We start from the raw sequence: 13,897 nt of genomic DNA on the forward strand, positions 1-13,897 counted from the left end.
GAGTGCTGAGATTACAGGTGTGTGCCACCATGCCTGGCTCAGTTACTTTTTTATTCCTGTGAAGAGATGCCATGACCAAGGCAACTTATAAAAACGCAGCATGCGACATTTCATTGGGTTTTTTTATTACAGCTTCAGAGGGTTAGTCTATGACCATCATGGCAGGAAGCATGGAGGTAAACAGGTATGGTGCTGTAGCCTGTATCTTACTGGCAGCAAAGAGAAAGTGACCCAGGGCCTGGCTTGGGCTTTTGAAACCTTAAAGCCCACCCCCTTCAGTGACATACTTATTCCAATAAGGCCACACCTGCTCATCCTCCCCAGACAGTTCACTCCCTGGGGACTAAGCGTTCAAACATATTAGCCTATATGGCTGTTCTCATGCAAACCACCATACACCCATCTCTCCGTGTCCTTCCCTGGTACTTACATGTAATCAACAAATATCTTCACAGTGATAGGCATTTTAACAAGCTAGAAGTAAGGATTTTGGTAGTATTTTAACCATGAAGAAGTGATAAATTTTGAATAGATAGATATATTTATCATAGTTTAAGCATTGTACAGTGCATAGCTTACTCCCTTGCTATTGGCTTTAAACTGATATATATTTCTTCGTATTTTACTGAAGTGGCACATTTTTATGTTGTTAGATATCAGTTTTTGCTTGGTGGTCTCTAGATAAAAAAAAAAGTTTTGTGTTACAGGATTACAACAAATATTTAGTCAAAATGCCTTGTGCTTTTTTGTTATTTTTATCTTTTGTATTTCAATTATTTTAGAATTTATGTTTAAGTCATGAACTTACTGTTTTTCCTAGTAAGTAGATTAATGAAGTTCAGTACCTGAGCAGCCCAGTGGTCTTTGCTTGGGCAGCATTAAGTGTAAGGTCCACTTTGAGCTTTAAACTTCACTTTTGCAGCCCTGGACAAATAGCTATATTTTCCCTAGAAGATAAAACTCTGTGAGAGGCAAATTCCTTTGTTCTTTGATTTTATTCATTTATTTTCTTAATTTTTGTTTTTAAAAGTTTTATTTGCAAACTGTGATGAGTTCCCTCCAAAAGTAGCAAATGGGAAGAGGGGATTTGGGAGAGAGACAGAGACAGCCTGTGCCCTCTACGAAACAAAGGATGGAAGGGGACTGCAGCAGGGGTAGGTGCTCTACTACCTCATTAGCAAAGCTCTGACTGGCAGAGAGTCGGTAGGGCCTCTGCTACTCTGAGTTCCTACCTAGGAAATGTCTGGTGCTTTAGTGGCCTCTGGTTCCACCTCTTTCTTATTTCAAATCTCCCATTCATTCTTAAAGAAAAAAAAAATAAATTTTATTTCGTGTGTATGCCTGTTTTGCCTGTGTGCCATATGTGCGCAGTGCTGGGGAGGCCAGAAGAGGACGTTGGATTTCCAGGGACTGAATTTACAGCCAGTTGTGAGCCATCATGTGGGTGTTGGGCATTAACCCTGGTCCTCTGGAAGAGCAGCCAGTGCTTTAACCACCGAGTCGTCTCTCCAGCCCCATCCAGTCTTCCTTCTGCTCATGACTCACTCGATTTGTTTCATGTACTGGCATCGAACACAAGACCATATGCAAGTGATCTCCTACTGAACTGGATCTCCAGCCTTTTTGAGGCCAGGTCTCACTGTGTAGCTAAGCCTGGATGTGAACTTGTCACCCCTCAGCCTCATCTTCCCAAGTGCCGGATTACAGTGTCCAGCGTGAGCTGTGAGGTTTATATGTGCTTTCGTATGTCTCTTTGAAAAGCTTCAGCTGTCTTTTTCTTGTCTTCTGACCTTGATGAAACCTTGTTTTCTTTAACTAATGTAATTACAGTCTTTTAAAACCTATCTTTCCACATCCCCTGGGCCTCAGGAGTCCTTGTAACAGCCTTGCTATAGTACCCAGCACACTATAATTTGTAGAACTTGTTGATCGCTTACTTTATGAAAACATTTTTTATTTTTTTTAGTTTGAAGAGTAAAGATTCAAAAAGCTTAGCATTTTTGTGAAAATATAGTATATCTAAAAATAGAATAAATTTATATTTTTGTTTGCTATATATTTACTCTTGTAATAGTTTATACTTATATGTTATGAATATTTCAAGTATAATCTAGTTTTATCCAAGTTATTTGTAAACTAATTTCATATCAACTAAGGTAGAATATTCCCTTATGTAGATAGGAGAAACTCAGTAAGTATAATTTATATGGTATTTGGCGATTTTTCAGTGGAGAGGAATTTAAGGTGTTCCAGTGACCTAAGGGGGAAAATAGTAATGTGTATGAAGGGTTTAATGAGTATAAAAGGATACTAAATGAATGTATTTGTATGAGTAAAATCAGTCTGTCCTGACAGAACAGTTTGGTTTAGAATGCATGCATTTAGAAAGCCATGAAAAATTTTTACAAAACTATGATCAATAGTTTTCATAAATACTTACAAATAATTTATAATTATTGGTAATAGATTATTAATTATTGTTAATAGTGTCTTGTAACTTACGGGCAACCATCTAGTGAAAAAAAAAGTGTATTTTACTATATGGAAAGTAAGGCTTTATTACTTTCTCAAAGTGAGTGACTGCAGTGGCTCTCTCCAAATCACAGTCTTATATCATGTTGCTGATAACTTTATAAAAGGATTATTACTACTCTAGCCACCACCCTCTTTAAAAATATCTATGCTGCAGTGGGAAATAGTGGTGCACAGCTTTGATTGCAGCACTTGGGAGGCAGAGGCAGGAAATCTCTGTAAATTCAAGGCCAGCCTGGTGTATGTAATGCGTTCTAGGCCGGCTGTTTCCAGCAATGGGGTCTGACCTTCTTTTTCTGGGAAGTAACACAGGGCTACAGAAATAGCCTATGTTGCTTTGAGGGTGTCTTGGACTTCTTTGACCAACAACTCGAAAGGAAGTTTCCGTGCTGAGCATTGAGGTTTGTGTTAGGTAGTCTGTGGTTTTGGTGGGAGCCTGTCACCTCAAGTTATGTAACTTTAATTAAACTTTATGTGTATATCTTATACATATCATATATTATTTTAAGAAACATAAAGTAATATGAACTCCTGTGGCCCCCTCAAGCATTCTTAGTGTTACATATCCTTCCTCCTCTCGCTGTTCTGCTTGCCTCCTCCCTATTATTTAATGATGTGTCTTTAGTTCCTTGAAAATGTATAGCTATGTATCATTTATATATTTTGCAGTCTGTGCACAGTTAAGTTATACCTGCGTTTGTCTGTCTGCTTTCCCTGTCCGTTGCTGGGGATTAAACCCAGGGGGACTCGTGCCTGCTGTGCAAGCTGTACCTCTGAGTTACAGCCTAGCAAAAGCAAGGCTGTAATTCTTGACTTTTTATTAAGGTGCTTTGTTATATTTTGTAGCTATTTTATCAAAAAATTTGGTACTGTTTGAAAGTTATTATTTTAACTCTGAGCTATGTGAAGTAGTTAATAGTAGTAAGGTTTCTGATTTAATAGCAAAACAAGCCCAGTGTGGTGGAAGATGACTGGAATTTCAGTTCCTAGGAGGCTGAAGTGGGAGAGTTAGAAATTTAGGAGTAATTTGGGTTAAGTAACAAGTTCCAGGCCAGGCTGCTCTACATACTGAGACCCTGTCCTAAACCAAAAAAGATAAACTGTTTAAAGTTGTGAACAAAACCATTAACTGTAATTATTTTCTAATCTACCATAGTTAAACATTTTAATTTTAGTTACGAATATTTATCAAATAGGATCTTGGACCACACTTGTCATACATTAAGGTGCTTTATTGGATTCCTATTAATTTTATGAAGGAAAAGTCAAAATAAATGAAATAAAAGTTTTATACCACATTTTACTACCTAGTACTTCCTGGAAAGGATTTAAATCAAGTTTTATTACCAAACAAGATTTACATAAATATAAATTATATTTAAAAATTACAGAGCTAAACATTTTCATCTATAAAATGTTCATGTTATGCTAGGCATGCTTTTAATATTTTTTGCATTATAATGTAAGTCCATAGTATTACAAAATGAAAATTGCACATTTAATGTAAGTGCTACTTTGGATTAGGCAACATTTTACCAAACTAGTCCTTATTTATTTATTTGTTATCATTGCTTTATTTATTTATTTAGTTATTTTGAGATAGGGTATTCTACCTAGTCCAGGTTGGTCTTCAAATCATGACCCTCTGTTGCAGCCTCCTGAGTGCTGGGGTTTCAGACTTGCATCACCATATCTGTCTGCTTTTACTTTTTAAAAAATTCAGTAGCCTGGTCTGTTTCTTGTGGTTGGAATATTTTATGTCATGGTAATGAGAACTGTAATTGATCATAACATCAGATCATCGAATTTTCTATAGTGGGCTGAGTTGAAGATGTATTTTTAAAAGCGCTTCTTCACATGATACATAGTAAATTATGCAGAAGGCAGGTTTTCCTAAATCTATCAGGACTTTTATCTATTTTCACTCTCTTCCAAAATAATATTGGCTAGGTTTGTTTTAGTTTGCAAGACACTTAGGGTGACTTACTACTCATCAGACCCAGCCATTAGCTGTATCAGCTCTATAGTTTGTTTGCTTAGATTCATCTTATTGCTTGTGCTTTGCTGGATATTTATGTAGCTTTCTTAAGAAGCCATTTCTTAGTGTTCATGATCAAAGCACTGCACCATTATTGTCCTGTTGAAAGCTTTACAAATTTAAAAGAAACTCTTGTTTTCTATAGAAAAACCTTACTATCAGTTTGTCGATGAAGTTCCTAAGTTGGTTTCCTTCTTTATGTATTCTCCATACATTATTACTGCTTTAGCAGAACGTAACACACTTACATGTTTTATGCCCAGATCCTGAAGTGTTTTTGGGTGTGACTAATGGGAGATGAAATAAAAACTGAAAACATAGTGTAAAATCATTTACTTCCGCAGTGAGAAAACATTATAAAAGTGTAGCAATAGCTCATATGTGCACTGTAATAAAACATCACGTTTTAAAAACTAGACCTTACAATGTCTTATGAACTAAGTAGAGCTCTTCCTCTTTCATTCTTCTATTTATATTTTATTATTATTATTTTATTGTGACAGGGTCTTCTTGTGTTGCTCAGACTGTCTCTGAAGTTCTGGGCTCAAGAGATGCTTCTGCCTCATGTTTTCCAAGTAGCCAGGACTACAGGCACATGTTACCTAGCCTCAGGATAGAATTCAGGCTTTCATCTTATAGAAGGAACAGAGCATTCATGAGCTTAAGCCTTACGACCTTGAGGTTAGGAAAGAATTTATTTTTTTGGTTTTTCAAGCCAGGGTGTTGTAGGTGGTTATTAATATTTACTATTGGTTTATCTTCTAGTAAAGCTTGCTGTTAATCTTAAACAGCTGTATAACCAAATCACCACACAGAGACTGGGTTTTTAGTTAACCTAGAACACAATGCTGGGCAATATTTAATCCCTCTTAAATCTCCAAGCCCTCAGTTTCCTAACATTTAGATTTCCCACATTATTCTTGCTTTTTGTGAAATCTTAGGTCTGGTTGATGCTCCACGTCCTCCAAGATCACTCCTCCAGCTCTGCTCTCCTAGCTCTCCTCTTGTCCCTTCTCCTCCCACTCCTCTCCTGCCTTCTGGCTCCTCCCCTCTTTCCTGTCCTCTGGCTCCTCCCTTCTCAACATTGTGTCTAGTTGCTTTATTTTGTCCTGTTTACACAAGAGTTGAGACAGGATGCTTAGAATGAGTATCACAATGCAATATCCGGATTGAAACCAGAGAGTTGGGGGTGGGAGGGGTAGAAATCAGTATTTGAATGAACAAGGGTAAGGTGTATACATTAAAAAAAAAAGCACATTATACCAACACCAGGGTTTCTCTGTGTAGACTTGGCTGTTCTGGACTCACTTTGTAGGCCAGGCTGGCCTCGAACTCACATCCATCCACCTGCCTCTGCCTCCCAGAGTGCTGGGATTACAGGGTATGCACCATCATGCCTGGCTAGGAAAGAATTTCTTAAGACATAAAAATATAAACCATAAAGGAAAAGATTGACAGCTATAATATATAAAATAATCAATAAACACGAGCAGAGACCCTTCACAGTGAGCCATAATGTGAAATGGTTAACTCTACTAATAACTTAGGAATGTAGATAAATGTCCAAACACTAGTGGGCTATGACTAGGTAAATATCAAATTGTAAATAAAGATACATGGCTATCGTCCATGTTTTCACATTTGAAGCATGGGAAGGTTATTTGGCACAGTCATTCTGAGAGCCATCTGGCTCTTAAGAGAGTGAAGAATTAATCTACTGAATGTCTCAGTATCAGGGTAGATAAAAACCTAATACATCAGTACCAGGGAATTCTGTATTAGTTAAAAGATAACACAGAAATCAATGCCATTTAAAATTCCAACATACTGAAGAGAGACAGTATTGAGAAAACTAAAGTTATTATGATGCTGAAAATGTGAATTAAAAGCCAAATATATCAAGACTACTTCCTTATGACTACATATATATCTACAAATATATTTTACATTCTCCTGGAAGAGTACATTCTAAATTCATCTTAGTAATTTTTAGAGAAGATTAAAGGAACTTTATGAAAATGCAGCACTGTTTGTTTTTTTTTTAAAAATACTCAAAACTATAAAATAATGTTCAAAGCAAATGTAGAAAATGTTAGCAGCTTTAATGCTGGGTGTTAGATGTGAGCGTTCATTTTTTCTTCTTCTTTTACCTCTTTTGTTGTTTTTGAGACAGGATCTTATGATGTAGCCTCTCTGGCCTAGAACTTGAAATCCTACTTTTTCTACAAAAGTGGAAAAAGACAAAAAGACTGCTACTCTTTCTACTGGTTGCTTTTAAAATTTCCCTACAAAATTAGAAGAAAATGTTTAATTTGCTTGGGGTTAGAAATATTTTGAAGTCCTAATATTTACCCTTAGGTCTTGATCCCCAGGTTTGGAACGTTTCCTCCTCCAAATGAAAAAGTATTGTCTGTTTGGAAAGGTGGACAGAGTTGGGCTAGGGAGCTAGCTTAGCTGCCAGAGGGTTTGCCTGGCCTGCAGGAAGCCCTGAGTTCCATCACTACATGAGGCTAGGTGTGGTGCTCATACCTGTAATCCCAGCGCTGGTCATCCTTGTCTGCCTCATGAGCTTGAGTTTGGGGTTAGCCAGGGATACGTGAGAGCAGACCCTAAAAAGAAAAGAAAAGACAATTTACTTTTGTAGTAATAAGAATCAAACTTACCTGATGATGGTAAAAGTTGGTTGAGAGAAAATGAAAAGTTATAATATAAACTAAAAGCTATTTGATAATCTTCAACTATGGTGGTGGTGTTGTATGTATATAGAGAATAACTTAGGTAAGAAAAAAGGTAACTTTGTTTATTCAAGATTTGTTACATTTTTCTATTGCATGTGATGGAAGGCATTATATGATATAAAAATTTAAATACAAATTAATGAAAATAATTTAGCTGAACAATATGACTTTAGTATTAAAAAATCAAAACTAGTTTTTCTTCCATTTTTACAAGTCATTCTTGACAAAAACTTTACAGCCTTTTTATTTACAGCTTTTCTCCACGATAAAATGGCAAACCCCAAAGAGAAAACTCCAATGTGTCTGGTAAATGAGTTAGCCCGTTTCCATAGCATCCAACCCCAGTATAAACTCCTGAATGAAAGCGGGCCCGCTCATTCGAAGGTAAGGTTATAAAGAGAGGTGGTGAACGTGCTAATCAATCATGTCAGACTTAATTTGTTAGGTGTTAATTATGCTCTGTTTGGGGGGTGGTGGTGGATGGCCAGAGGACATTTAAGTCTTAAACATTTTGTAATGTGTTATATTTTGTAAAGCTTTCAGATATAGTACCTCATAAGAAAACCTTGAAGCCATTAGATTTTTAACATTTTGTAATTGGAGGATCTCAGTTATAGAAATGCTAAGTGCCTTACTTGGGAGCTCATACATGCCAGCACCAGCACATGCGTATGGAGGAGAGTGTTTTCCTGATAAATCAAAGCTGGCAAAAGTAGGATGGACAGAGCAGGTACTGCAGTGATTAAATACTGATAAATCTTTTCCAGTGTGATATTTAATATTAAGATTCATCATTTATAAAAGAAATTATAAGTTGTTTGTACCATGATTATCTGTGCATTTATTTATAATGTTCTTTTAAAAACCAAGGTAGTTTATATTAGCTACATATGCATATATTTTACATATACATTTCCTTGTAATATATCTACATACATATGGATATTAATCACAGGGAAATCTACAACTGGTACATCCATGTTTGAGCTCTGTTCATCTCTTGGAAAACATTTCAATTGTGCGTGGTTTTCCCTGACACATTTTAAATTGGGTTTTTGGTTTTGGTTTGGTTTGGTTTTGGTTTTTTGAGACAGATTTTCTCTGTGCAGCCTTGGCGGTCCTGGACTTGCTTTGTAGACCAGGCTGGCCTCAAACTAACAGTGATCCACGTGCTTTTGCCTCCTGAGTGCTGGGATTACAGGTGTGCGTCACCACACCTGGCTTTAAATTGGGTATTTTGACAGTCATGGACTTTTGCAGATAATATGGAAACAGTTGGTTCTGTAAGAGTTGGTTAGTCTATAAAGTGGGTGGCAGGTGGGTCATTTGGATGGTTTCTGTTTTCTACAAAGCAAGGAAAATACGTGTAACTGTAGTGTGTCAGGTTTATTTGCTCTTAGCTTTTCTGGAGGTGTTGTGGTCAGTATTGGAGTTCACATCACCTCTTTTCCCCGTGATAGCAGAGAAGGCAGCTGTGGTCTTGTTCTGTCTGCCTGACAGTATATCCAGCATCTTTCCTGCCTATTCTGCTCTTAATTGTGTCAGGCTTTACTTTCGCAATATTTCAAGGGGTTTTCACATCTCTTTGCTTCCTCCTAAATTACAGTCTTAACGTTTTTCACCTTGTTGCCCCCACCTCCCTAGTTCCTTTTTTCTTTTTATGGCTGTCCCCCCAGCTTCACTTTGCTTCTGCCCTTTCTCTGCCAACAATTTCTCCTTCCAGTAGATCATTCTCATGAGAGTATAGGCATGATATTAAGTTTTTCTATCTTAAAAATCATCAGACAGTCTGTCTTGCTGTGGTTACAGTGGTCGCCTCTGTCTTGTATAGCAGGACTCCAGGAGAGATCCATACTGGCTGTTGCTGTTCCTTCCTAATCAGTTTTGTTTCTACTACCCCCACTATTCAAAATCAGCCTCCAAAGGACACCAGCAGCTTCTGTGGTAAACACTGCCTTAGTCATCAGGCCTGTGTTCCCAGACCTGCCAGCTGTACTTGGGACAGGGGAAATGTGTTCACCTCCTTGTTGAAAAAGGTTTCCTTTGGCTTTCTCATTCTTTCTTTCTTCTTTGTTTCTTTGTGTCTTTCTTTCTTTCTTTTTTTTTTTTTTTTTTTCGAGACAAGGTTTCTCTTTGTAGCCTTGGCACACTCTCTGAGCTAGAGACACACATTTGACAATTGATACCATGCTTATGTCATTCACAGGCACAGGGCATGCCTGAAAAGGCAGGAAAGGAGACACCCACGTCTGAAAATGGGACCCTACAAACTGAAAAGCTCTAGGAGATCAGGACAAAATGAGATCAAAGAACACTTAAAATGTGGCCAGTGAGCTAGGCATGGTGGTATAAGCATGCCATTGTTGTGCCTGATTCACAATACCCCAAAAGAGTCAATACCCCATCAGGAGTCAAGTCTGTTGCAAAACACATGGGGAAAGTTTATTACAAGGTGCAGCTTGGGCTCACACACCCTCACCACAGAAATGGTGAGAGCCCTGTGCTCAGGTTAGTTGGGTGATTTAAAGAGTCTGGTCCCTCCCAGCATGCCCAAAGCAGGGGTATTCCTGCCCGGCAAGTGTCTGTTGGTCGAAACACAAAAGGGAATGTTGCATTTTGAATTGATTGGCTATAGGAAAGCCCCCAAACCATTAATTGTCTAGCTTCCCTTGTTTTGGCTGCCCTAGGGTAGAGGGGCTGGTTTCCTAGCAACTGTATATCTAGTGAGCAGGAAAGAATGCAGTAAGGCTAGTTCTTCCTGTCAGGGCATTAAGGCTAGTTCTTCCTGAAGGTGGCTGGACATATCTCCATTTGCTGACCCCTGTTCAGGCTTGTGCTTTAAACTTTAAAACAATACCCACTGATTTTTAATTCTTTGGTCTCTCACCATCCTGCCTCAGGAAGATGAGGCAGGAGGACAATGAGCCTGAAGCCAGCCTAGACTACAATATAGCAAGACATCTCAAAAACAAAATTTTAAGGTCGAAAAAACAACAACAAAAAACTAAGCTGGACACAGTGGCACACACCTTTAGTCCCAGCACTCAGGGAGGCAGAGGCAGGCAGATCTCTGTGAGTTCAAGGTCAGCATGGTCTACAGAGCAAGTTCCAGGACATCCATGGCTATATAGAAAAACCTTGTCTTCAAAAACAAGCAACAGGGCTGCTGGAGAGATGGTTCAGTGGTTAAGAGCACTGACTGACTGCTCTTCCAGAGGACCCAGGTTCAATTCCCAGCACCACATGGCAGCTCCCAACTGTCAGTGCTTGTTGAATGAGTGAATGCATGAGCAGTTTGTGAATGATTGGTTTAGTTCCGTGTGTAGACATAAGTGAGCTAGCTTTTCTCAGAGACAGAGATGGGATCATCATCATTTTTCTCTGTAAATTTGGAAGGAATGGATAAATGTTAAATATTGCCTATAAAACTGGAATCTAGCTTATTTTCTAACCAGACTTTAAAATAATGAGCAAATGGACTGGCCGTTTAGCTGACTAGCTTATGTGAGTCTGCATTCAGTGTTCAGTGCTACAGGAAGTAAAAACAAAACTAAAAATAATAAGGAAAAATTATTTAAGCAGTCTTGTTTGGATTTTTTCAAAGTCTAAGTCTAAGTCTATTTTTTTTTTTTTTAGATTTTTATTTATTTATTTATTTAATGCATATTAGGGCTCTAAGAAGGCAGTGGAGGGTATAGATGGTTGTGAGCCACCATGTGGTTGCTGGGAATTGAACTCAGGACCTCTGGAAGAGCAGACAGTGCTCTTAACCACTGAGCCATTTCTCCAGCCCCTGTTCTAAGTCTATTAATGGAAGACAAATTAAGGAAGAAAAATATTTGACAGTTTTATTATTAATCTTCTAACATTTAAAATTTTTTTCTAACATTTAAAAAATTTATTCATTTATTTGGGGTTATAAATTTACTAATTCTACTTTGTTAATAATTTACCTTGGGCACATTAAATCATATCTTCTTTTCCTTTAAAAAAATTAATTAATTAATTAATTAATTACAATATATTCACTTTGAAATTTGGGGTGGTGATATCTCCAGAAGTTCTGTTATTGTTCAGGATTGTTTTAGCTATCCTGGGTTTTTGTTTTTCCATATAAAATTGAGTATCATCTTTTCATGGTCTTTAATGAATTTGGTTGGAATTTTAATGGGGATTGCATTGAATCTGTAGATTACTTTTGGCATTTTTACTCTGTTAATCTTACCAATTTATGGACATGGGAGATCTTTCCATCTTCTGATATCTTCTTCCAATTTTTTTTCTTCAAATCCTTGAAGTTTTTGTCATATAAGTCTTTCACTTGCTTGGTTAGAATTACCCCAATATTTTATATATTATTTGTGGCTATCGTGAAGGATTTTGTGTTATAGTAATTTTCGAAGTATAGTCTAATAATGTTTATTGTTAGCCCTGTAATTATAACGGTGGTATTATCTAACCCACTATATAATCAATAAAGGACACAGTCACCTGCTTGATTTTGTAATTGCCTTGTATCACCTTCGGCTGGGCGGATAATTCCACCTCCTCTATCTCTCTCCCAGCCCCATCCCATTCCATCTGCTTTAATCCTTCCTAGTTGTGCTACTTCCCATCCATAATTGCAAATGCTTTGCTAATGTTCTTCATCTGGACCAATCCTTTCTACACCATTCTTGGAGTTCTTTCTCTCTGCCCACATAGTTCCTCTACACTAACCCACTGTTGCTTCCTCCTTCCTTTTCCTCTTCCTGTTTTATCTCCTTCCCAAGATCCTGTCGCCCAAAGCCCAGGAACTTTGGCTAAACCTCCCCATCCACCAGGCGTGTTGGCATTTTATTGGATAACAGAGAGGCAAAGTTTACAATGTCATTTGGGGTACATGAGTGTCTGCTTGTAGCAAGCAGGCCTCAGGGGGAAAGCTATTAAAATTAGGATACCACCAGACCAACCCCCAACAGTGTTGTTTCTCCAATTTCTTTCTCAGCCCATTTGTCGTTTGTATATGAGGAAGACTAACCCCCCCCTTTTATCTATCTATCTATCTATCTATCTATCTATCTATCTATCTATCTATTGTTAATCCTCTATCCATTCACTTTGCTGAAGGTGTTTATCAGCTGTAGAAGCTCCCTGATAGAATTTTTGGAATCACTTATATATGTATCTTATCGTTCGAAAGTAGTGATACTTTCACTTTTTTCTTTCTAATTTGAATCCCCTTGATCTCTTTCACCTGTCTTATTGCTCTAGCTAGAACTTCAGGTACTATTTTGAATAGATATGGAGAGAGTGCACAGCCTTGTTTTGTTCCTGGTTCTAGTGGAATTGCTTTAAGGTAATTTTTTTCCATTTAATTTGATGTTGACTCTTGGCTTGCTGTATATTGCCTTTATTGTGTTTAGGTATGTACTTTGTATCCCTAATCTCTAATAAAGGGGTGTTGGATTTTTGTCAGAGGCTTTTTCAGCATCTAATGAGATGGTCATATGGTTTTTTCTTTAGGTTTTTTTATATGGTAGATTACATTGGTTGATGTTTATATGTTGAACTATCCTTGCATTTATGGGATAAAGCCTACTTGATCATGGTGGATGATCTTTTTGATGTGTTCTTGGATTCAGTTTGCAAGTATTTTATTGAGAGTATTTTCACATCTGTGTTCATGAGGGAAGTTGCTCTGTAATTATCTTTTTTTGTTAAATCTTTGTGTGGTTTTGGGTATCAGGGTGACTATGGCCTCATAAAATGAATCTGATAATGTTTCTTCTGTTTCTATTTTGGTGAATAACCTCTGTATTGATATTAAGTTTTCATTGAAAGTCTGGTAAGAATCTGTTCTAAAACTGTCTGTCCTGGGCTTCTTTTGGCTGGGGGACTTTTAATGACTGCTTTTATTTCCTTAGGGATTATAAGTGTATTTAAATTGTTTATTTGAAATAAAACTTTCAAAGCTTTAAAAACATTTTGTCTATTATTCATTAAAAATTAACTTAAATTAAAAAATCAACACTTAACTTCGGTAAGTAGTATGTATTGAGAAAATTACATCTTTTAGACTTTCTAATTTTTTGGTATATAGGTTTTTAAAGTCTGCTGTCATATCCCTCTTTTTATTTTTAATTTTGTTAATTTGTATATTCTTTCTCTGCCTTTTAGTTAGACTGGATAAGGATTTGTTTATAGTTTTGATTTTTCTCAAAGAACTAGTTCATTGTTTCATTGATTCTTTGTATTGTTCTCTTTGTTTCTATTTGATTGATTTCAGCCTGGAGTTTGATTATTTCTTACTGTCTACTCCTCTTGGGTGTGCTTGCTTCTTTTTGTTCCAGGGCTTTCACATGTTGTTATGTAGCTGGTATAAAATCTGTTTAATTTTTTTAAACGTAAGCACTTAGTGCTATGAACTTTCCTCTTAGCACCACTTTCATTGTGCCCCATAAGTTTGAATATCTTGGTCTCAAATATAATTTTTTGTTTGTTCGTTTGTTTTAAGACAGGGTTTCTCTCTGTAGCCTTGGCTGTCCTAGACTCACTTTATAGAACAGGCTGACCTTGAACTCATAGAGATCTGCTTGCCTCTGCCTCC

The 13,897-nt window shown here is 37.2% G+C and overlaps 1 protein-coding gene across 9 annotated transcripts in view; it reads left to right on the forward strand.

The window, feature by feature from the left end:
• Positions 1-13,897, forward strand: part of Stau2 (staufen double-stranded RNA binding protein 2) — a 240,264-nt gene that overhangs the window by 27,375 nt on the left and 198,992 nt on the right. For 4 of the 9 annotated variants that reach the window (XM_060385818.1, XM_060385822.1, XM_021652118.2 and 1 more), the window contains exon 3: positions 7,562-7,692. The exons of 4 other annotated variants lie outside the window; for them this stretch is intronic. In XM_060385818.1, coding sequence (XP_060241801.1) covers positions 7,579-7,692 — 114 coding nt within the window. In that variant the 5' untranslated portion in view covers positions 7,562-7,578. Of the gene's footprint in view, positions 1-7,546; positions 7,693-13,897 lie in introns of all 9 variants that reach the window. One more of the 9 variants, XM_060385820.1, reaches the window with a different exon arrangement.

Source organism: Meriones unguiculatus, chromosome 6, assembly GCF_030254825.1.
Source record: "Meriones unguiculatus strain TT.TT164.6M chromosome 6, Bangor_MerUng_6.1, whole genome shotgun sequence".
NCBI lineage: Eukaryota > Metazoa > Chordata > Mammalia > Rodentia > Muridae > Meriones > Meriones unguiculatus.